At 47.4% G+C, this 25,235-nt stretch overlaps 1 protein-coding gene and 1 pseudogene across 1 annotated transcript; both read left to right on the top strand.

The window, feature by feature from the left end:
- The first annotated feature begins 1,339 nt into the window (after positions 1-1,339).
- LOC138083645 (large ribosomal subunit protein uL15-like) lies at positions 1,340-2,046 on the top strand (annotated as a pseudogene).
- A 16,368-nt stretch (positions 2,047-18,414) lies between these two features.
- On the top strand, positions 18,415-19,269 carry GJD3 (gap junction protein delta 3). Its single transcript, XM_068975983.1, has one exon. It carries the CDS (start codon positions 18,415-18,417, stop codon positions 19,267-19,269), a length of 855 nt encoding a protein of 284 aa, XP_068832084.1.
- Positions 19,270-25,235: the final 5,966 nt, after the last annotated feature.

Raw genomic sequence — 25,235 nt, 5'->3', positions numbered from 1 at the left:
ACTGAATTACGCCCCAGCTTTCCCGATTCTCCAGTTTGCAAATGGCAGGCTGTGGGACTTAGCCACCTTAATTATGTGAGCCAGTTCCTATAATAAATCTCCTCTTACATAAATAGACATACATCCTATTGGTTCTGTTTTTCTGGAGAATCTTGCCTATTCAAGCTCCAAAGTCCATTTTGGTACCGAAAGAACCGAAGATGACCTAGGATAGTGGATGTGGCAGCCTTGGTTCTGAATGGTGCAGAGAAGATCACATGGACATGAAAAGAAATGCAAATAAAAGCTACAATGAGGGGTGACTGCTTAATCCCAGGCCTTGCAGGTTAGTTTTTTCTAGGTTTGGACTCAAGGCTTCTGTTGAAACCACGCTCCGCCAGATCATTGGTCAGGCCAAGAAGTATTCTAGCTTGATCCCCCTCTTCCTATTTATTGGACCAGGAGGTACTAGAACAGCATTGTATATCACGTGCCTGGCACTGTTCAATCCCGTTGTCAGCTGGGACAGAAAGAATAACCCAGACCTCTGGAACCAGCTGGGACCTAATGATCAGTACAAGTTCAACTCTGTGAGTATAGATTACAGCAAACTGAAGAAAGTCCAGACTTCTAAATGAAGCATTTCACTATAAAGTTGCTTAGAATGAAGGTCTTCCAGAAGCCATTCACACAATTTTCCACCTAACCAGGAAATATTTCCCCTCTAAATGCACAAAACCATGTTAGTGTATTGTGTTGGGGTTTACACAGATTAATAAGTAGTCTGAAACTTAAAAAAAAAAAATAACTACTACAATGAGGGGCTTCCCTGGTGGCTCAGCAGTGAAGAGTACATTTGCTAATGCAGAAGACAGAGTTTCCACTCCTGATCTAGGAAGATCCCGCATGCCGAGGAGCAACTCAGCCCATGTGCTACAACCACTGAGCCTGTGCTCTAGAGCCCGGGAGCCACAACTACTGAAGTTCGAATGCTCTAGAGCCCATGTTCTGCCACAAGAGAAGCCGCCTCAGTGAGAAGCCCACACACCATACCTAGAGAGTAGCCCCCACTCTCCACAACTAGAGAAAACCCGATCACAGCAACCAAGACCCAGCACAGCCAAAAATAAACAAATAAAAAAAATTAAGGTAATTTTTTTTTTTTAATCTACAATGCAGGGGACCTCCCTCATGGTCCAGTGGTTAAAACTCCATGCTCCCAATGCAAGGGGCCTGGTGTCCATCCTTGGTCAGGGAATTAGAGTCCACATGCCCTAACTAAGAGCCCATTATGCCAAGACTAAAGATCCTGCGTGCCACAGTGAAGACCTGGCACAGCCAAATTAAAACAAAAGCTACAATGAGGTATCACACTGGTCAGAATAGTCATCATCAACAAATCTACAGCAAGGCCTTCCCTGGTGGGCCAGTGGCAAGACTCAGCAGGCATACTCCCATTGCAAGGGGCCCAAGTTTGATCCCTGGTTGGGGATCTAGATCCCACATGCCACAACTAAGATCAAGTGCAACTGAATAAATAATTTTTTTAAAAATCTACAGCCATCAGACTAAGGAAGGCCTGGAAACGTAGGAACCACATGAGCTACAGCCTCAGCTGCATCAGCAAACACCGGGAGCACCCAGGAGGCTGGGACAATGCCGGTGGCATTCATCACCACAGACTCAACTTCAACAAACATCACCCAGGATACTCTGGGCCAGCTGGTATGAGGCATTACCACTTAAAGAGGAACTAGAGCAGAGCTTCGCTGGAGTTGAGGGTGACCCAGTGGTTGGCACTCTGAGCATCCAGTGCAGGGAGTATGGGTTGGATCCCTGGTTGGGGAACTGAGACCCCACATACTGTGTAGCCAAAAAAAAAAAGAAGAAACAGAACTTCTGCCCAGATGTCAACCTTGATAGATTGTGGACTTTGGTCAGTGAACAGACATGGGTATAAACGCTGCCAAGAACCCAAAGCAGCCTGTCATGGTGAAGGTCAAATTCTTCAGCAGAAGAGCTGAGAAGGTTAAGGATGTGAGTAGGGCATGTATCCCAGTAGCTTGAAGCCACATGGTAGGAGATGCCTTAAATGTTAACAACTGCTTTTTTTTTAAAAAAAAAGGTCTAAATAATAAACACTGGAGAGAGTATGGAGAAAAGGGAAACCCTCCTACACTGTTAGTGAAAATGTAAATTGGTGCAGCCACTAAAGAGAACAGAATAAAAGTTTCTTAAAAAACTAAAAATAGAGCTACTATATGACCCAGCTATCCCACTCCTGGGCATGTACCTGGAGAAAATCATAATTCAGAAAGATACATGCATCACTGCAGCACTCTTTAAATAGCCAGGACATAGAAGCAACCTGAATGTCTATCAACAGAGAGATGGCTTAAGAAGATGTACATATATACATTGGAATATTACTCAGTAGTAAGAAAAGAGCAAAATAAAGCCATTTGCAGCAATATGGATGGACCTAAAGATTATCACAGTAAGTGAAGTAAGTCAAAAGAGAAAGGCAAATACCATATGATACCACTTACATATGGAATCTTTAAAAAAAAAAAAAAAAAAACAAAGAAAAAGGGAGCAAATGAACTTATTTGCAAAACATAAGTAGAGTCATGGATGTAGGAAACAAAGTTACCAAAGTGGTGGGAAACTGGAAGATTTCCAAAGACCCGGAAGCTTTTTGTCCATATATATTCATCTGTGCTTTGCTGTGACGGCTACAGCTATAAACTGGAGGAGAGTGTATGGACAGGGAACTTAGAGAGCCGCTGAAAGGTGTGACACAGGAGGATGAACAGGCAAGGGTGAGCCACGGTCTGGTGCTCAGCAGTCATGGTCCACACTGTAATCATGTGATGATACTGAACCTCTTACAGAGTAGCTTCCCAAGGTCTGAAACAGTGGCCACAAGGCAGACTAGCACATCCTTTGCCTGGGCTGCAGCTTTTGGTAATAACATTTTGTATAGTGCACAAAACTCCATTCTGATGGAGTAGACAGGTTTTTCATAACTGTGGAAAATCACAGTGTTAATTTAAAAAGTGAATGGGAGGGATTCCCTGCTTTCAATACATGCTCTTGTAAGCATGGAAGTTCAGTTCAGTCGCTCAGTCGTGTCCAGCTGTTTGTGACCCCATAGACTGCAGCATGCCAAACTTCCCTGTCCATCACCAACTCCCGGAGCTTGCTCAAACACATGTTCATCAAGTCGATGATGCCATCCAAGTATTTCATCCTCTGTTGTCCCCTTCTCCTCCTGCCTTCAATCTTCCCAAGCATCAGGGTATTTTCCAAGGAGTCAGTTCTTTGCATTGGGTGGCCAAAGTATTGAAACTTCAGCTTCAGCATCAATTCCTCCAACGAATATTCATGATTGATTTCCTTTAGGATTGAGTGGTTTGATCTTGAAGTCCAAGGGACTCTCAAGAGTCTTCTCCAACACCACAGTTCAAAAGCATCAATTCTTCGGTGCTCAGCTTTCTTTATCTTTATGGTCCAACTCTCACATCCATGCATGACTACTGGAAAAACTATAGATTTGACTAGATGGACCTTTGTTGGCAAAGTAATGTCTCTGCTTTTTAATATGCTGTCTAGATTGGTCATAGTTTTTCTTCCAAGGAGCAAGCATCTTTTAATTTCTTGGCTGCAATCACCATCTGCAGTGACTTTGGCGTCCAAGAAAATAAAGTCTGTCACTGTTTCCATCGTTCCCCCTTCTATTTGCCATGAAGTGATGGGACCAGGTGCCATGATCTTGGCTTTTTGAATGTTGAGTTTTAAGCCAACTTTTTCACTCTCCTCTTTCACTTTTAAGAGGCTCTTTAGTTCTTCGCTTTCTGCCATAAGGGTGGCATCATCTGCATATCTGAGGTTATTGATATTTCTCCCAGCAATCTTGATTCCAGCTTGGGCTTCATCCAGCCCAGCATTTCACTTGATGTACTCTGCATATAAGTTAAAAAAACAGAGTGACAATATACCTCTTTGGTGTACTCCTTTCCCAATTTGGAAACAGTCTCTTGTTTCATGGCTGGTTCTAACTGCTGCTTCCTGACCTGCACATACAGATTTCTCAGGAGTCAGGTAAGGTGGTCTGGCATTCCCATCTCTTTCAGAATTTTCCACAGTTTGTTGTGATCCACACAGTCAAAGGCTTTAGTGTAGTCAATAAAACAGAAATAGATGTTTTTTCTGGAACTCTCTTGCCTTCTCTATGATCCAGTGAATGTTGGCAACTTGATCTCTGGTTCCTCTGCCTTTTCTAAATCCAGCTTGACCATCTGGAAGTTCACCGTTCACATACTGTTGAAGCCTGGCTTGGAGAATTTTGAGCATTACTTTGCTAGCGTGTGAGATGAGTACAATTATGTGGTAGTTTGAGCATTCTTTGGCATTGCCTTTCTTTGGGATTGGAATGAAAACTGACCCTTTCCAGTGCCAGGGCCACTGCTAACTTTTCCAAATTTGCTGGCATGTTGAGTGCAGCACTTTCACAGCATCATCTTTTAGGATTTGAAATAGTTCAACTGAAATTCCATCACTTCCACTAGCTTTGTTCATAGTGATGCTTCCTAAGCCCCACTTGACTTCACATTCCAGGATGTCTGGCTCTAGGTGAGTGATTACACCATCGTGGTTATCTGGGTCATGAAGATCTTTTTTGTATAGTTCTGTGTATTCTTGCCACCTCTTCTTACTATCTTCTGCTTCTGTTTCTGTCCTTTATTGAGCCTATCTTTACATGAAATGTTCCCTTCGTATCTCTAATTTTCTTGAAGAGATCTCTAGTCTTTCCCATTCTATTGTTTTCCTCTATTTCTTTGTATTGATCACTGAGGAACGCTTTCTTATCTCTCCTTACTATTCTTTGGAACTCTGCATTCAGATGGATATATCTTTCCTTTTCTCCTTTGCCTTTAGCCTCTCTTCTTTTCTCAGCTATTTGTAAGGCCTCCTCAGACAACCATTTTGCCTTTTTGCATTTCTTTTTTTTGGGGATGGTCTTGATCACCACCTCCTATACAATGTCATGAACCTCCGTCCATAGTTCTTCAGGCACTCTGTCTATCAAATCAAATTCCTTGAATCCATTTGTCACTTTCACTGTATAATTGTAAGGAATTTGATTTAGGTCATACCTGAATGGTCTAGGGGTTTTCCTTACTTTCGTCAGTTTATGCCTGAATTTTGCACTAAGGAGTTCATGGTCTGAGCCATAGTCAGCTCCCCGTCTTGTTTTTGCTGAATGTATAGAGCTTCTCCATCTTTGGCTGCAAAGAATATAATCAATCTGATTTCAGTATTGACCATCTGGTGATGTCCTTGTGTAGAGTTGTCTCTTGTGTTGTTGGAAGAGGATGTTTGCTATGACCAGTGTGTTCTCTTGACATAACTCTGTTAGCCTTTGCCCTGCTTCATCCTGTACTCCAAGGCCAAACTTGCCTGTTACTCCAAGTATCTCTCAACTTTCTACTTTTGCATTCCAGAACATGTGAAAATGAAAGTTGCTCCGTAATGTCCGACTCTTTGCAACCTCATGGACTATACAGTCCATGGACTTCTCTAAGCCATAATACTGGAGTGGGTAGCCTTTTCCTTCTCCAAGGGGTCTTCCCAGCCCACGGTTCAAATCCAAGTCTCCTGCACTGCAGGCAGATTCTTTACTAGCTAAGCCACAAGGGAAACCCAAGTATACTGGAGTGGGTAGCCTATCCCTTCTCCAGCAGGTCTTCCTGACCCAGGAATAGAACCAGGGTCTCCTGCATTGCAGGTGGATTCTTTACCAACTGAACTATCAGAGAAGCCCATTCCAGAATATACATTGCAGTTATTGAGGAGAGATTTGCAATGCACCATGGGGAAATAGCAACGTACTCCAGTATTCCTGCCTGGAAAACCCCATGGACAGAGGAGCCTGGAGGGCTACAGTTCATGGGGTTTCAAAGAATCAGACACAACTGAGAGACTAACCACTAGCATGATGGGGAAACTATCGATCCCGCCTTTAACAATCTTCATGGAAACCACAGTTGTATCTTCTCTTGCTGGATGGAACAGACAAGTCTGAATTGGATGGAGAAATAATTGCATTACCACCTGTATGGTTACAGAATTCCGGGGCACATATTCAAATTATATGCTTTGTAACGGTCTTTGCCAGACAAAAACCATGAAGCAATGAACATGAAAAGGGTAAAAATGGGAACATAAACACATAGTTTTAATAAATTCCAAAGCAAAAAGTTTGGAGAAGAGCTCTGGCACATGCCACATTAACTAAGAAATCCGTGTAGGAACCCTCCTACACTGTTGGTGGGATGTAAGTTGGTGCAGCCGCTATGGAGAACAGTATGGAGACTACTCAGAAAACTAAAAATAGAGCTATTATATGATCCAGCAATCCCACTCCTGGGCATATATCTAGACAAAACTCTAATTCAAAAAGATACATGCACCCCTATATTCATAGCAGCAGTATTTATAATAACCAAGACATGGAATAAAACTAAATGTCCATTCACAGATGAATGGATACAGAAGATGTGGTACCTATATACAATGGAGTACTACTCAGCCATAAAAAGAACAAAATAATGCCATTTGCAGCAACATGGATGCAACTAAAGATTATCAGTAAGTCAGTGAAGTCAGTCAGAAAGACAAATACCATATGATATCACTTGTACATGGAATCTAAAAACAACCTATCCGCAAAATAGAAACAGAAATAGACTCATGGACGTAGAGAACAGACTTATGATTGCCAAGGGGGAAGGGGCTGGAAGAGAGACAGAGGAGGAAATTGGGGTCAGCAAATATAAGCTATTATATATAGATTAGATAAACAACAACATCCTGCTGTGTAGCATGGGCAGCTACATTCAATATCCTGTGATAAATGGAAAAGAATATTAAAAAATGCATATGTATGTATAACTGAATCACTTTGCTGTACAGCAGAAATGAACACATTATAAAAAAGAACTATACTTCAATTTTTTAAAAACATTTCAGTCCACCTTACATGATTAAACTGTTCTGAGTTGGGTAAATGACTCTACATACAAACTGGAAGGTAAAGATAGAACTATAGAAATGATGAAGCAATCAAACTCACAGTGTTTATGATTTTGTGTTAAATTTAGGAACATTTCATAATCATTCAAAATGTATTTGTGTTACATATTTTTTTAAAGACTTATTTATTCATTCATTTATTTTTAGGCTGCACCACATGCGGCATGTGGGATCTTAGTTCCCCAACCTGGGAACAAAACGTGCCCCTCCCACACTGGAAGCACAGAGTCCCAGCCACTGAACCACCAGGGAAGACCCTGTATTACATATTTTTAATGTTCCTAATGTTTAAAAGAATTTAAGTAAAGAAACCTGATAGATTAGCCCAGTAATTTCAATTTAAATATGTAACATATTTTTAGATGATATTTTAATTTTAAATTTGGGGGAGGTATGCCACACAACTTGCAGGATCTTAATTCCCCCACCAGGGATTGAACCTGCACCCTTGCCGATGAAAGTGCAGAGTCCTAACCGCTGAACTGCCAGGGAATTCTCAACAGTTTAACAGATTTGATTAAATTTGTAAACACTACTATAAAATTGAAAAGAACTTGAATTTGTACATTTGGTTTGTTAGGTTTACAGAAGTTATTTTAATGCATCAGAAGATTATTGTTTGTTAGAGTTTTCAGTTCCATCAGGCTTGGAAGTGTTTGGATTTAATTAAACAGGGTTGTAACTAGTGTCTATTAAGCAGGGGCTGTGGCCGGGAGGAGCTACCCCACGCCCAAGGTCAGGAGGGGCGGTGGTGAGGAGATACCCCTTGTCCAAGGTAAGGAGCAGCAGGCTGCGCTTTGCTGGAGCAGCTATGAAGAGATACCCCACGTCCAAGGTAAGAGAAACCCAAGTAAGATGGTAGGTGTTGCAAGAGGGCATCAGAAGGCAGACACACTAAAACCATAATCAAAGAAAACTAGTCAACCTAATCACATGGACCACAGCCTTGTCTAACTCAATGAAACTAAGCCATGCCATGTGGGGTCACCCAAGATGGGCGGGTCATGGTAGAGAGGTCTGACAGTATGTGGTCCACTGGAGAAGGGAATGGCAAACCACTTCAGTATTCTTGCCTTGAGAACCCCATGAACAGAATGAAAAGGCAAAATGATAGGATACTGAAAGAGGAACTCCCCAGGTTGGTAGGTGCCCAATATGCTACTGGAGATCAGTGGAGAAATAACTTCAGAAAGAATGAAGGGATGGAGCCAAAGCAAAAACAATACCCAGTTGTGGATGTGACTGGTGATAGAGGCAAGGTCCGATGCTGTAAAGAGCAATATTGCATAGGAACCTGGAATGTCAGGTCCATGAATCAAGGGAAACTGGAAGTGGTCAAACAGGAGATGGCAAGAGTGAACGTCGACATTCTAGGAACCAGTGAACTAAAATGGACTGGAATGGGTGAATTTAACTCAGATGACCATTATATCTACTACTGCAGGCAGGAATCCCATAGAAGAAATGGAGTAGCCATCATGTTCAACAAAAGAGTCCAAAATGCAGTACCTGGATGCAATTTCCAAAACGACAGAATGATCTCTGTTTGTTTCCAAGGCAAACCATTCAATATCACAGTAATCCAAATCTATGCCCCAACCAGTAACACTGAAGAAGCTGAAGTTGAACGTTTCTATGAAGACCTACAAGACTTTTTAGAACTAACACCCCAAAAAGATGTCCTTTTCATTATAGAGGACTGGAATGCAAAAGTATGATGTCAAGAAATACCCGGAGTAACAGGCAAATTTGCCCTTGGAGTAAGGAATGAAGCAGGGCAAAGGCTAATAGAGTTTTGCCAAGAGAACACACTGGTCATAGCAAACACCCACTTCCAACAACACAAGAGAAGACTCTACACAAGGACATCACCAGATGGTCAACACCGAAATCAGATTGATTATATTCTTTGCAGCCAAGGATGGAGAAGCTCTATACAGTCAGCAAAAACAAGACCAGGAGCTGACTGTGGCTCAGATCATGAACTCCTTACTGTCAAATTCAGACTTAAATTGAAGAAAGTAGGGAAAACCACTAGATCATTCAGGTATGACCTAAGTCAAATCCTTTATGATTATACAGTGGAAGTGAGAAATAGATTTAAGGGACTAGATCTGATAGATAGAGTGCCTGATGAACTATGGACGGAGGTTCATGACATTGTACAGGAGACAGGGATCAAGACCATCACCATGGAAAAGAAACGCAAAAAAGCAAAATGGCTGTCTGGAGAGGCCTTACAAATAGCTGTGAAAAGAAGAGAAGTGAAAAGCAAAGGAGAAAAGGAAAGATATAAGCATATGAATGCAGAGTTCCAAGGAATAGCAAGGAAAGATAAGAAAGCCTTCCTCAGCGATCAATGAAAAGAAATAGAGGAAAACAATACAATGGGAAAGACTAGAGATGTCTTCAAGAAAATTAGAGATACGAACGGAACATTTCATGCAAAGATAGGCTCAATAAAGGACAGAAATGGTATGGACCTGACAGAAGCAGAAGATATTAAGAAGAGGTGGCAAGAATACACAGAAGAACTGTACAAAAAAGATCTTCACGACCAAGATAATCATGATGGTGTAATCACTCACCTAGAGCCAGACATCCCGGAATGTGAAGTCAAGTGGGCCTTAGAAAGCATCACTATGAATAAAGCTAGTGGAGGTGATGGAATAGAGCTATTTCAAATCCTAAAAGATGATGCTGTGAAAGTGCTGCACTCAATCTGCCAGCACATTTGGAAAACTCAGCAGTGGCCACAGGACTGGAAAAGGTCAGTTTTCATTCCAATCCCAAAGAAAGGCAATGCCAAAGAATACTCAAACTACCGCACAATTGCACTCATCTCACACGCTAGCAAAGTAATGCTCAAAATTCTCCAAGCCAGTACATGACCCGTGAACTTCCAGACGTTCAAGCTGGTTTTAGAAAAGGCAGAGGTGCGTGGGGCGCTCCGCAGAAAGAGAGAAGCAGTGGAACTTCCCTCAGCAAAGCCAAGGGGTCCCGAGGAGAGGTGAGCCTGCTGTCCGCCAACCCAGCCCCTCGGCAAGTGAGAGACAATCAGACGGGACAGGGGTTCCGTCTAAGCAGTTCCGCTTTATTGCCGCAAGCTCCCGACTTATAAAGGCAAGCAGGTGGGTTTGCGAGGGACTTTCCATAGTTGCACCAGTCACATTAATGGTCAAATCGTCATGTGCCATCATTATAATAGGAGTCTATGGTGATCACACACTGTCCACGTGCTCGAAAATCAAGAGAGCCAATCAAAAACTTTGACAAACAACTTAGGCCACGCCCTCATCTCTTCCGCCAGGTGCCATCTTGGTTTCCAACCGCAAAGCTAACCCATCTTTTTTAAGGTTTCCCATTTAGGGCCCCACACAGAGGAACCAAAGATCAAATTGCCAACATCCACTGGATCATCGAGAAAGCAAGAGAGTTTCAGAAAAACATCTATTTCTGCTTTATTGACTATGCCAAAGCCTTTAACTGTGTGGATCACAATAAACTGTGGAAAATTCTGAAAGAGATGGGAATACCAGACCACCTGACCTGCCTCTTGAGAAACCTATATGCAGGTCAGGAAGCAACAGTTAGAACTGGACATGGAACAACAGACTGGTTCCAAATAGGAAAAGGAGTACATCAAGGCTGTATATTGTCACCCTGCTTATTTAACTTATACGCAGAGTACATCATGAGAAACGCTGGACTGGAAGAAGCACAAGCTGGAATCAAGATTGCCGGGAGAAATAGCAATAACCTCAGATATGCAGATGACACCACCCTCATGGCAGAAAGTGAAGAGGAAATAAAAAGCCTCTTGATGAAAGTGAAAGAGGAGAATGAAAAAGTTGGCTTAAAGCTCAACATTCAGAAAACTAAGATCATGGCATCTGGTCCCATCACTTCATGGGAAATAGATGTGGAAAGAGTCTCAGACTTTATTTTTTGGGGCTCCAAAATCACTGCAGATGGTAATTGCAGCCATGAAATTAAAAGACACTTACTCCTTGGAAGGAAAGTTATGACCAACCTAGATAGCATATTCAAAAGCAGAGACATTACTTTGCCAACAAAGGTCCGTCTAGTCAAGGCTGTGGTTTTTCCAGTGGTCATGTATGAATGTGAGAGTTGGACTGTGAAGAAAGCTGAGCGCCGAAGAATCAATGCTTTTGAACTGTGGTGTTGGAGAAGACTCTTGAGTCCCTTGGACTGCAAGGAGATCCAACCAGTCCATTCTGAAGGAGATCAGCCCTGGGTGTTCCTTGGAAGGAATGATGCTAAAGCTGAAACTCCAGTACTTTGGCCACCTCATGCGAAGAGTTGATTCATTGGAAAAGACTCTGATGCTGGGAGGGATTGGGGGCAGGAGAAGGGGATGACAGAGGATGCGATGGCTGGATGGCATCACCAACTCGATGGACGTGAGTTTGAGTGAACTCTGGGAGTCGGTGACGGACAGGGAGGCCTGGTGTGAGTCGGACATGATTGAGCAACTGAACTGAACTGAACTGAACTGATGCAAATTTAACTTAAAAATTATAATTGAACATGAAACAGCAAGTGAAAATGATTATTCTTACTTTTATACTCAAATTATATTACCTGTATAACTAAAATAGCAAAGTGTAGAAGTTGAAGACTTAAAAAGGAAAAAGTTAGAATTTTTTTGTTTTAATAAATTGAATAAATTCAAACCCAAGGATATTGATTCTGTGCACAAAAGCGTTCTTCAGACATCAAACTCAGATTGGTAGGAACAAGCCAATTTGCTCTATTTCATAAAGAATGGGAAAGAGGCAGTTGTTAAGGGGGAAAGGATGACCAGAATGGATAGTGGAGGGACAAGAGGATGAAGGGAGAGGAAGAGGAAAGAGAGTTGCCAAAAGAGCTGGAGAGAGAGGTGTAAAAATGACTTTTAAAAAGTCTTAATTGCTCTCATCACTCCTGCAAAATAATTTCAACACAAAGCAACATTACTTTTTTCTTTTTAAATCAACTTTCAGTTCAGTTCAGTCGCTCAGTCGTGTCTGACTCTGCGACCCCGTGAATCGCAGCACGCCAGGCCTCTCTGTCCATCACCAACTCCCGGAGTTCACTCAAACTCACGTCCATCGAGTCAGTGATGCCATCCAACCATCTCATCCTCTGTCGTCCCCTTCTCCTGCCCCCAATCCCTCCCAGCATCAGAGTCTTTTCCAATGAATCAACTCTTCGCATGAGGTGGCCAAAGTACTGGAGTTTCAGCTTTAGCATCATTCCTTCCAAAGAAATCCCAGGGCTGATCTCCTTCAGAATGGACTGGTTGGACCTCCTTGCAGTCCAAGGGACTCTCAAGAGTCTTCTTCAACACCACAGTTCAAAAGCATCGATTCTTCAGCACTCAGCCTTCTTCACAGTCCAATTCTCACCACAGGAAAAACCATAGCCTTTACTAGACGGACCTTAGTCAGCAAAGTAATGTCTCTGCTTTTGAATATGCTATCTAGGTTGGTCATCTCTTTTCTTCTAAGGAGTAAGCATCTTTTAATTTCATGGCTGCAGTCACCATCTTGAGGTATAATTTACATACATAAAATGCACTCACTATAAGTATACATATTGATGACTTTTGACAAATGTATACTCCTGCATACCCACCATCACGATCAAGATATAAAACTTTTCCATCACTCCCCAAAATTCTTAAGTGTCTCTTCAACCCTGACCCCCAACATTGATCTGATTTCTACCATTATAGGTTAATTTTACCTATTCTAGAATTTCATATATATATATATACTTTTAACTTCATATACATATATTAATGTACACGTATGTATGCTTTTGTGTCTGACCTTTCATTTGACATCATGTTTCTGAAAGTTAACCATATTTAGGTATCAAGTAGTCGTTCTTTTTTTTAATTGCTGAATATTATTCCATTGTAGGACTTTTCTGGTGACTCAAATGGTAAGGAATCTGCCTCAGGTTTTATCCCTGGATCTGGACAATCCCCTGGAGAAGGGAATGGCAACCCACTCCAGTATTCTTGCCTGGAGAATTCCATGGACAGAGGAGCCTGGTGGGCTATAGTCCATGGGGTCGCAAAAAGTCAGAAACAACTGAGCGCCTAACTAACACACACACACACACACACGCATTCCATTGTATGGATCTGTTTATCCATTCACCTGTTGACAGACATTTGGGTTGCTTCCAGTTTGCGCCCATTATAAATAAAACTGTTATGAACGTGAGAATACATACCTTGTTTAAAGCATTTTTTTTCACGTCTCTTGGGTAGATACCTAGAAGTGGAATTGTTGGTCATTTGTTTAATAAATCTTTGCCTAAGAACCTGCCGAACTTTTCAAAGCAGTTGTATCATTTTACCCTCCCCCTTACATTTTTCCTCAGTAATTTCTAGAATCAGATTTCTTTTGAGTAAGCCAGTAACTTCAATGGCCTCAAGGTGGCCCCAGTACATCCTGGTGAATACAAAAGATATTTTAACTGGAGGAAGGGAAGCCAATTCCATAAGTGACTTTGTCTACCGCATCTAGCCTTTCTGTAATTTTCCAGGGCCTGGTGGGCAGCACTCCTTTGAACCCAGGAGTATCTCTTTCAGGGAGGGAGTTACTTTGGTCTGCCCATCGACTGATCTGGAGTCAACCTGATCCCACTTCCGTCCCCGGAGTCATGGAGAGAAGGTCACAGGTCCACCAGCAGCGATTGTAGCAGCTTACGGATCTTGGCAGTTATATCAGCTATTCAGAGCTCCGGGGAGGGAAATGGGGCTTGGAAAGAAGCCTCTGGATAACAAACCTGTCCCCTTCCCCACCTCAGTCCCAAAGTAGTTTCTCTCCTCCGTCTTTCACTCTAGGCTTTCGAGGAAAGGAAGTGGAACTCCCAAGCCTCTTTGTCTCTCAGATGAGGCTGCCTGCAGGGCCCAACCACCCTCAGGCCCAGTCATCGTCCTCACTGAACAAAGCTGCCACACGTACAACCTGACATGGGGCAAGAGACCAGGTGGGGCAGAGGCACGTGAATGAAGATGCGCTGGTTTGGTAGGAGCTGAGGTGACAAGGTAGACTGAGGCGGCCTCCTTCCTCAGGGAGCAGCTGGTGGGGGCAGACCTGGGGCGAACCTTATCTGCCTGACTCCCATCTCAGTGCGGAAGGTGAATACTGGAGGTGGACTTCTGACAGTGAGGGCTACATTCTCGCTTCGTCCACTCAAGGCCACTCAGAATAAAGACTCCTTTTCCCAGGCTTCCTTGCGGAGGGAAGGCCAATGATATGCGAGCAGGTGGGTCACGTGGCAGCCTCTCCGGACTTTTTAGAGAGATGTTCTTGCACCAGTTTCTCCCACTTCCATCGCTTTCTCCCTCCGCTGCCTGGAATATGATTGATAGATTCTGTGAATCCTGCAGGAGGGGGCTACACCGCAGGAGGGGTTTGGAAGGAGCCGACTGCCCTCTACTTAGGACTTTGGGGCGCAGAGCTGCTCTGCCAGTGCTGAACAGCCCCCGCCCTCCTTTTATGTGAGAAACAAGGTTCCTTCTGGTTTGAGCCACTGTTTCGTATTTTTGCTCTTAGAGCCAGACCTCATCCTAAATAATTATAGAGCTAAGGGAGGAAATAAGCCTGGACAGGGGAAGCAGGCCCCAGCTGGTGATAAATGCAGAGCCTGAGGAGTCTATGGGGAACCAAAGGCTGAGGACAGAGGGGAGGAGGCAGAGAGCTCGGGCGACCAGTGACCAGGAGATCATCTGGTCTGGAGGCTTTTCAGACCAGCCTGGGGACCGGCTCAGAAATGGTGCAGCTCTGCGGGGGAAGGGCTGCAGCGGACTTGAAGGGAATAACCAAGGAGAAGAGGCCATGCCCCCTACCTCTCACCCACTCTTCCTTCCTGCTCTGTTTGAGTTGGGGCAGATTTTCACCATTAACCGATTTTGGAGTTTTCTTTTCTACCCAAGACTGGACATTCTGATTGCGGATCTCAGACTGAATATTCACTTAAGTGATCACAGGCCCTGGAGGAGATCAGAGGGAACAACGGAGGCGTGGGACCCAGCAGCGTCATCCTCTTGAGGCAGAGAAGATCTGCACCCTCTAAAACCCTTCCACCCCAATTCACTCATTCAGCCACCACACAGATCTACTAAAGGGCCAGGAACTGTCTAGGCACTGAGGGCAGGATAGTATATAAAGCACCAAAAATTTCTGCCCTCCTGGAGCTACCATGCTAATAAAGGAGACGGATGCCACACAGAATAAATAAGAAAAATATAAAGTGTGTTATGAAGTGGTCAGTGCAAAGGAGATAAAGCTCAGAAAGGAGACAGGAAGTCAGAGGTTAAATTCCAGTTAGGGCAGCTAGAAAAGGCCTTACTAAAAGGCAGCATTTATATAAAGATCTTTTTAAATGTTAGAGGGACACAGTGGAGAGAAAATATAGTTGTGGGTTGCTGATGTCATGGGTATTAATTTACCCATGTGTGTGCCTGCCTATGTGTGTTCATGTGTGATGGACATGGGAAGTGGTTCCACGGTCCAACGGACCAGGGTTAGGTGTCTGGGATGGAAACCGAGTGTGAACCAGTCTGAGCCCCACACCAGGCTGCAAGTTGGGCCAAGAATGAGGCCAAGTGCCACCAGCTCTGGGCAGCATCAGTGACACCTCCTCCCAGGCTGGCACTATCTGAGAAGGAGGATGGGCCCCAGAGATTGCTGAGTCTCCTGTGTCTGGCCCTGCGGTATCAAGGGCCGGGGACAGTGCAGGGGAACCCCGGCTCCACGGCTCCCCCCTTGCCCACCCGCCACCTCTGTCGCTTTCCACTCTCCACAGACAGATGTGTCTGGTCTGATGAGGATTTTTCCAGGCTGGGCTGGTGGGCTGACCCAGCAGGGACTATTCCAGGGGCGATGAGGTGTGTCCCTGGGCCCCCATGGCTGGGGGCAGGAGTCATGGGTCAGGGAGCAGCTTTGCCAGGACCAGGTGGAGGTAGGGAATGGGGAGGTCGCCGGTGCTCCCAGCCTACATCCTGTTTTTGGAATGGGCCCCAGCATGTGTTTTCCTTTGGACTTGATCCAGGCTGGTGTCTCCCCACCCAGGCCCTGTCCCTAGGGAACCCCAGCACTCCCGAGCATTAACCTAGGGTTTTTCCAGACAGGGCTGGGCTGGAGCCAGTGTGGGTGAAGGACACATTTCCCAACCCTTCTTGAAACCAGCCAGGGGTCCCCATCAGCACATGGAAAACCAGACAGGCCCCCATGGCCAGAGAGGAGACCAAGTGTCACCAAAGAGGTGAGTCCTAGCATGGCCCCACACAAAGCCCTAGGAACTGTCAGGCCCTGGGAAGTCCAGGCAGGCTAGAACCAGAACAGTTCCACCATGAGCTTCAGAACGTGGGCTCCAAACCAGTGAGGCTGGGTGTGAGGCCAGGACCCTCTCTCTCTTGCTGCGTGACTGTGCCTTAGACCCTCTGAGTCTCAGCTTCCCATCCTTGTCAGAAGGATGAAATAAGCTAATTCTTATGATGAGTGGGGCCTGGGGCCCGACCCAGAGCAATTTCACAGGCGAAGGAGGAGAATGGTGTGGGTCCAGACTCCTGGAAAGGCAGAGAGGACAAATGAGCACTTAACCTGGGAGTGTCCCCTCCCTGGCCACTCAGGTCACCCTTGGTCATCCTAAGTGCCCTTCTCTATGGGACAGCTTCTCCGGCTACCTAGAGCAGTAGAAGGTGACTCAGTTCAAAGCCTTGTGAGGGAAAAGAAACCTTTCTATTTACTTTTCACATTATAAAATGACACGCTCATTACAGTAAATCTGGAAGTTACAGAAAAGCAGGAAGGAAGCAAAAGCTTTTATTCAAGTCCCAAGGCCAGACACCCTTGATACCCTAATGTTTTTCCAAAAGGAACACTTTTCTGGGCTTGAGCTTTTCTGTGACATGGTTGGGACCTCAGCATTAAGATGCAGAGCTGGAAGGGAACCTGGGGATCAGCTGGCCCAGGCTCCTCAGCTGACAAGCCAGGAGACTGGCCCAGAAGAACTAAGGGACTTGTAATGTCAGAGCTTGAAGAAGAGTTAGCAGGTGTCTGTTGCTTAAAACACCAGTGCCACCAATACCAGCATCAAACCCTGAGCCAGCCCTGAAGACTGCCTTCAGGGGGAATAGTCACGTGATAGTGGATCTAGGCCTTCCAGTTAGGAGAGTCTGTTAGAGACGGACTTCCTTCAACAGGGATGAGCGCTGGGTAACCCCATTTCTCATTTCCAGTGGGGACTCAGCCCTGGTGTGGGGGTGGGGGTGGGGGGATGAGGGGATGGGAAGGGAAGGCTGGCAGAATCCAGCAAGGGGCGTGGCCCTGTGTCTGTTCCCAGGGGTGGAGCCAGTCAACAGGGTCACCCTGTCCCTTTAAGAGAAGGGGGAGCACGCGCCCCTCTCAGGCATCCTGTCTTGCCATCCATCCTGACCAAATCCAAAAGCAAAAATGAAAGAAGGATCAGGAGAAACAGGTCCCAACCATTTCCCAAGGTTCTTCACTTGGCTTTAACATCCCAGCGCCAGCTGCAGGGTGAGTGGTTAGGGGTGAGGGTCTGGGGGCCTGTGGGACCTGTGAGGGGGGTGTTGGGGAGTCTCTCGGGAGATACGAGAAGCTGGAAGCAGAGGGACACCAGGGAGGAGATGGGAAGAGGTGGGCCAGCATTCCCACCGCACAGATGGTAGGGGACATCTAGGACAATGGATCCTGATGGAAGTGGGGCTCCTTCCCTTTGTGTCCACTCCCCAATTTTGAGAGGAGTTCACTGCAGTAAAAAAAAAAAAGGAAAAAAAAAAAGGAGGGAGGCAAGAGAAATGGTAGGTGGAGAAAGAAGAGGGTGAATCCTTCTGGGTCTGCTGGCTCCACTTCACCCAGAAGTACCAAGCTGGGTCAGAGCCTTGGGTTCAGGCACTGCTCTTGCCCACAGAAAGCATCCTGGAGCACACTAGGGCACTGCTGGGTTTCTGCTTCCACACATGTAGTCAGGGGCTGGCAGGGCTCATCTCCGAGGTCCTTTCCCTCCAACCTGGCCTCGGAGGAGCGCAGGATGCAACCCAGCAGTTCCATGGGTGTCTGACCAGAGCACCGGGGCGGAGCTCCTCCCCAGCGCCCCTGAGCTCCCCTAAGCTAAGCCCTTTGTTCCCTCAAAGCCCCCGCTAAAGCCAGGTCTGGCTGACCCCCTGGCTCACCTCCAAGTTAGAGGCGGTCCAGCTGATCCCACCCCGATGGGCGCGGAGGGTTGGGAGGGTTGGGACCCTGATCCTTCGGCCTCTTAACTGCCCGCCCCGCGTCTATCTCCAGCGCCATGGGGGAGTGGGCGTTCCTCGGCTCGCTGCTGGACGCCGTGCAGCTGCAGTCGCCGCTCGTGGGCCGCCTGTGGCTGGTGGTCATGCTGATCTTCCGCATCCTGGTGCTGGCCACGGTGGGCGGCGCCGTGTTCGAGGACGAGCAGGAGGAGTTTGTGTGCAACACGCTGCAGCCTGGCTGTCGCCAGACCTGCTACGACCGCGCCTTCCCCGTCTCCCACTACCGCTTCTGGCTCTTCCACATCCTGCTGCTGTCGGCGCCCCCGGTGCTCTTCGTCATCTACTCGGTGCACCGGGCCAGCAAGGAGCCGGGCGGCGCGGACGGCGGGGCGGGGGCCCCGGGGCGCCCGGGGGACCGCCGCGCGCGCCGCTGCTACCTGCTGAGCGTGGCGCTGCGCCTGCTGGCTGAGCTGGCCTTCCTGGCGGGCCAGGCGCTGCTCTACGGCTTCCGCGTGGCCCCGCACTTCGTGTGCGCAGGTCCCCCGTGCCCACACACCGTGGACTGCTTCGTGAGCCGGCCCACCGAGAAGACTGTCTTCGTGGTCTTCTACTTCGCGGTGGGGCTGCTCTCGGCGCTGCTCAGCGTGGCCGAGCTGGGCCACCTGCTCTGGAAGGGCCGCCCGCGCGCCGGCCGCTGTAGCCAGGCCGCCGAGCGCGACAACCGCTGCAACCTCGCGCACGAGGAGGCGCGGCAGCTGCTCCAGCCGCTGCCCGCCCTGCCCACGCGACGATCGGGCACCGACCCCTACGCCCCACCGGCTTATGCGCACGGGGCGCCGGCCGGTGACAGCGAGGGCGGCAGCGGCCGCAGCAAGGCGTCGCTGGCCACCATCCGTCAGGACCTGGCCATCTAGAACTGCCTGGGGCGGGAGGTGAGGCCAGAGGCCGGACCCCACCATCCCGGAGCAAGAAGTGTCTCCTCACCCACTGTTGGCAGGGTCCCCTGCCCCAGCAGATGACACGCAGGGCACATGGCCTTCCAGGCAGCACCCACACTTCCCAGCGGAGCTAGGGACATGGAATCAACTAAGGCCTGTCTTTGGTGCCCTGATCCAGGCAGAAAGGAAGGAGGCCAGGGAGGCTGAAAGAAGGTGGACCAGAGGAGGGCAGAGTCAGCGGAGAGTGGACGTTCTGGAGGAGCCCTGGGTGTTTTACTGGAAAGGAAAACAGCTGTGATACCAGCATCCCCCGGGGCCTCTCCTTGTTCAGACTGAGGTGTAGCCTCTACTAAGGCTCTCTATGTACTTGCACACACACATGTACACACATTCGGTGTGAGCATAGGTGCCCTCGCATGCTGTAAAACCTGTGTAAGCACTTTGTGTGTGTGTATGCATGCATACATATCCTGTGTGAGCTCTGGATGTGCACAAGTGTGCGTGTGCACATGTCCATCTTGTGCAGGCTTTCTGCACACACGTGTGCCTACCCCTGTGTGCATTCTGCATCTGTGCGTGTGACGGTGTGTCCTGTGTGAGTTGTGTGTGTGATCTGTGACATGCCCCATGTGGGTGGCCAGGATCCAGGGCAAGCAGCAGCCGCGGTGGCTCCTCCCTTCCTCGGGAGATCTCCCCTGCTGATCGAGCCCACGCAGGAGGGGTGCTGGAGGGGAGGCAGTCCTTCACCCTGGGCGGGCCTCAGTCCAGGTACCAGCTGCACTCTCAACCTTGTCACCTGGGCAAGGTGGCTGGGCCCTTCTTTCATGAAGACAGAGTGGGGCTGGGGCTGGGGTCAGAGGGCAGGACTCTTCTAGCTTCCGCCTCCTCACCCTGCTGCTGTTACCCCAGTCCATAAACACCCTCCTGGCCGTGCATTTTCTTCCTTCACTTCTTCCCTCACTCCCACCCTCTGGAAATACAAGGAACTGTCTACAGGGCTGCCTCCTGTTCATTCCTGTCTCTCCTCTGCCCCTATCAGCTTCCTCCTTCCCCACACCCGTGGGGATGCTGTCCATAAGCAGCCAGCACCTTCTCTGATGGCTCAGACAGTAAAGAATCTGCCTGGAATGCAGGATACCTGGGTTCGATCCCTGGGTCAGGAAGATCCCCTGGAGAAGAAAACGGCAACCCACTGCTGGCAAATCCCATGGACAGAGGAGCCTCGTGGGCTACAGTCCATGGCGTCACAAAGAGTCGGACACTACCGAGCAACGAACACACACACACATACACACACAGACCCCTAAGTGAAAAATCCAGGGGTCACCATCTAACCACACCTCTGGGCTGTCACCAGACTCTGCTGAGCAGGCTGCCAGGGACCCACTCTGCACAATTTTCTTCTGAACCTCTGGTCATTCCCTCCCTACCCTCCACTCCTTCATGCCTCTTCCTCAGCTTTCCTGCCTGGACTGCACACAAGCAGAGGGAAGAGTCTTTCCAAACAGGTACCCCTGCTTACTCTTTGGGGCTCCCCTGTCCTCAGGTAAGTCAAGCACCTGAGCGAGGCTTCTGAATCCCCCACATCTGGCCCTGTTACATCAGGTCTTCCCCAGCCCCTTCACCTCAGCTCCTCCAAAGTTTCCATGCTCCAAACCAATCTAAACTTTCTGTTCCTACCAAGGGTACCCAGATTTGCTTCTAATGTTTCAACTTGCTGTTCCTTTGCCTGGAGCAGCCTCCCTCTCTACTGCCCCCCTTCCTCTAGTTAACTCCTCCCTGCCTTTTGGTCTCATTTGGGAAGAAAATGAATGCCTTTCTGGACAGACAGATCAGCCCCACAAAACCAGAGCTAAGGCCCCAAGGCAGCACTTCTGTTGGATACATAGCTCTCTCCTCCTTGCAGGTCCATAGGAGGTGCTTGGTAAACTTGCACTGGGGGGCTTCCCAGGTGGCGCTAATGGTAAAGAACCAGCCTGCCAATGCAGGAGACATAAGAGACATGGGATCAATCCCTGGATTGGGAAGATCCCCTGGAGGAGGGCATGGCAACCTACTTCAGTATTCTTGCCTGGAGAATCCCATGTAAAGAGGAGCCTGGCGGGCTACAGTCCATAGAGTTGCACAGAGTCGGACACGACTGACCTGACTTAGCACGCACACACACAAACTTGTGTTGGACGTGTTCTCCAGGCCCAAACACTTATCCACGCTCACAGACTGTGCCGCCATCTCTCTGCCCAGGGTGAGTTCTGTGTCTGCCTCCCAGACCCTTCCACACAGACTCAGACATGAATGTCTAACTGCTTCCCATGTATACTCATTCAACAAATACTTTTGAGCACATACTATATGCCAGGCACTGTTCTGCAGAAAGAGGACACGAGCCACCTATGTCATTCCAAGTTTTCCATTAGTCACATTACAAAATGAAAGGAAACATTTGTAATATATTTTGGTTAACCCAAAATATATTTTTAACATCTAAAATATTATTTCAAACACATCATCAGTATAAAAAAAGTATCACAGAGCTGCTTTACATGTTTCATTTTGTACTAAGTCTGGTGTGTGTTCTTGTGCTTGAAACCCTTCTCAATTTGGACCACCCACGAATCTCAGGTTCGGCTGTCACCTGTGACAAGTGGCTGCTGTATTAGCAGATCCATGTGCAAACTTGCCCTCTCAAAGCTTACATTCTGGTGGAGAAGGCAAACGATAAACATTAACTGTGCTACCACCCAGGGTGAGAGTCAAGGGAGAGAGCGCGACACCTGGGGAGTGTCGGGGAGAACTAGCAACCCTCTAGCTGGAAGTCTCTCCAGGGAGAGCACTCACGTTGGAGGAAATGGCAAGAGCAAAGGTCCTGAGGCAGGAATAAGCTGAAAGTGTTGGAGGCCCAAGAAGAGACTGGTGTGGCAGGAGTGGAATGAGGGGGGCAGAGGGGGTCACCAGTAACTCAGATGGCATCTCAACTTCCTTAGCTCTCGCCTCAGTTGCTGGGGCCCCCGGCCACCCGGGCCACCTCCATCCGCTGTTGCCATAGCCTGTCTCTGCCCGCCTTCCGCATCCTGTCAAACATCTGATCCTCCCGTCTCTCCACCTAAGCATTTCCTCCCCTCGTCACCTGTTGAGAAGCTGCCCAGGAGCAGCCGTCACCGATGGCTTGGTGTATGCCCTCCCTCAGCCTCTGCTCTGGCCCCTGTGATTCTAATCCGAACACTTCTCTCACCAGCTTCAGACCCTTCACTGCTGGGGCCCTCAGGATCCAGTCCCACACCTGAACTAGCCTTGTCCTGATTCTGTCCCAGCCTCTACACCCTCATCTCTTTAACTTTATTTTTTTAATGGAAGGATAATCGCTTTACAGGATGGCATTGGTTTCGGCCAAACATCAGCATGAATCAGCCATAGGTATACACGTATCCTATCCCTCCTGAACCTCCTTTCCCACCTTCCTCCCCATCCCACCCCTCTAGGTTGTTACAGAGCTGGGTTTGAGTTCCCTGAGTCATATAGCAAACTCCCATTGGCTCTCTGGTTTACATATGGTAATAAAGTTTCCACGTCACTCTCTCCATACATCCCGCCCTCTCCTTCCTCTTCCCCTCAGTGGTGTCTGCAAGTCTGTCCTCTGTGTTTCCATTGCTGCCCTGTAAATAATTTCATTGGTACCATCTTCCTAGATTCCATATATATGCGTTAATATATGATATTTGTTTTTCTCTTCATTGTGTATAATAGGCTCTAGGTTCATCCACCTCATTAGACCTGATTCAAATGCGTTCCTTTTTATCAGACTCACCTCTTTTACCACTTCAACCAAAGCCCAAAATGGTTAAAACACAGAGCTGGGGATAATGTCTGAGCCCAGGAGCTTTTTATTACCTCTGCATTCCACCTAGCTAACTCGTCCCCTTACAGATTTAGGTGGGCGGCGGGGGAACCTTTTTCAGGAAAGTGTCTAAGGCCTGCTCCAGGCCTGGTTAAATGTCTGAGTCTTGCGTTCCCCTAGGCAAAGCACATGGCAGCCATTGATGACCAAACTCCACAGCACTGGTTCTCAACTGGCGGCGATTTTGTCCCCGAGGGGACATTCGGCAATGTCTGGAGACACTGATGGCCCCTCACGACAAATAATTCCCAGTGCAAAATGTCCCTTGTGCCATGGATGAAAACTGCTCTCTGGTGGTGCACTGTGAACCATCCAGAGCGTCCTCAGACCCCAGAGGTTCCCAGCAGCAAAGTTACTATCCCAAGGTGGGCATTCTGTATGTTTGGCGGTCACTGACTTAGTCATCACAAGGAGGGGGATCCTTCTGGCATTTGGTGAGCAGGGGCTAGGAATGCCAGTGTCCCCCCACAATAAAGAATTGTCACACACACCTTTAGAATGTCCCACTGACATTTACATAGTGAAAAACCTCTTTATAATTACCTGAGCCCGAAACTTGACTCTGTTTTACGTACAAAATATTGGGGGTTTAGTTTGGGGTTTTTTTTTTCACATGGTTGTATTATTCATTATCTGTTTTTATTTCAACATACACCCATATTCTTCAACTTTCCTGAGCTTCCTGTACAGGATAACTTCTGACCTTCTTCTTTTAGATCCAAATATTTGTTAAAAATAGAAACAAACGTAGGACTATGTCCTATTGTCTGGTGATTGTGCCCGTGCGTTGACATATTGAAATTCGCAGTTCAGGTCAGTTCAGTTCGGTTGCTCAGTCATGTCCAACTTTGCAACCCCATGGACTGCAGCACACCAGGCTTCCCTATCCATCACCAACTCCAGGAGCTTTCCTTTACAGGACAGTGTGACAGCATGGTGATTTTCTAATGCATGTGTTTGATATGTTATATTAAATTTCTGTCTAGTTCATAAAGAAGCCTAATGGGAAGTGTTAGAAAATATTTGCTAGAGGAAGAGAACCTCTGTCCCACTCCAACCGAGGCGAGACTGTGACATAAGTGAGAAGCTGGCGCCACCTGGTGGCTGAAGTAGAAACGGCAGGTGGATCCCCACAGAAGAGACTTCCCACACAGGAATCTCATCCTGCAGGGACGCCTGCTAACCTTCCCCAAACACAGCCTCTACTGCCAGCTCCCTAGACCTCCCCCAGGCCTCAGTGCTTGACACTTCTTCAAGGGCTTCAGAGATCCAGGAAAGAGCTCTGGCTGAGAGGTGGGAGCCCACACTGTTGTTAAGTCGTGTCTGACTCTGTGACCCCATGGACTACAGCATGCCAGGCTTCCCTGTCCCTCACTATCTCCAAGTTTGCTCAGATTCATGTCCATTGAGTTGGCGATGCCATCCAACCATCTCATCTTCTGTTGCCCACTTCTCCTGTCTTCAATCTTTCCCAGCATCAGGGTTTTTTCGACTGAGTTGGCTCTTTGCATCAGGTGGCCAAAGTAGTGGAGCTTCAGCTTCAGCAACAGTCCTTCCAATTAATATTCAGAATTGATTTCCTTAAGGATTTATTGGTTTGATCTCCGAGTCCAAGGGACTCTTAAGAATCTTCTCCAGCACCACAGCATCAGTTCTTCGGTATTCAGCCTTCTTTACGGCCCCAAGTCTCAGGTCTGTGCATGACTCCTGGAAAAACCATAGCTTTGACTACACAGACCTTTGTCCACAAAGTGATGTCTCTGCTTTTCAATACACTGTCTAGGTTTGTCATACTTTTCTTCCAAAGAGCAAGTGTCTTTTCATTTCATGGCTGCAGTCACTGTCCAGAGTGACTTTGGAGCCCAGTAAAATCAAACCTGTCAGTTTCCACTTTTTTCCCCATCTATTGGCCATGAGGTGACAGGATCCCTTACTGCCGTTCCCTCATCTGCCACTTGCTTGTCGGGTGACCCTGGGCAAAGGCACTGCCCTCTCTGGACCTCGATGTCTAGTGTGAGGGAGTTAAAACTGGTTTCTAAGGACGCCC

The sequence above is a fragment of the Capricornis sumatraensis genome, chromosome 8 (assembly GCF_032405125.1).
Source record: "Capricornis sumatraensis isolate serow.1 chromosome 8, serow.2, whole genome shotgun sequence".
In the NCBI taxonomy this organism is placed as follows: Eukaryota; Metazoa; Chordata; class Mammalia; order Artiodactyla; family Bovidae; genus Capricornis; species Capricornis sumatraensis.
Note: the sequence above shows the minus strand (reverse complement) of the source record. Positions and strands in the feature narration are given on the sequence as shown.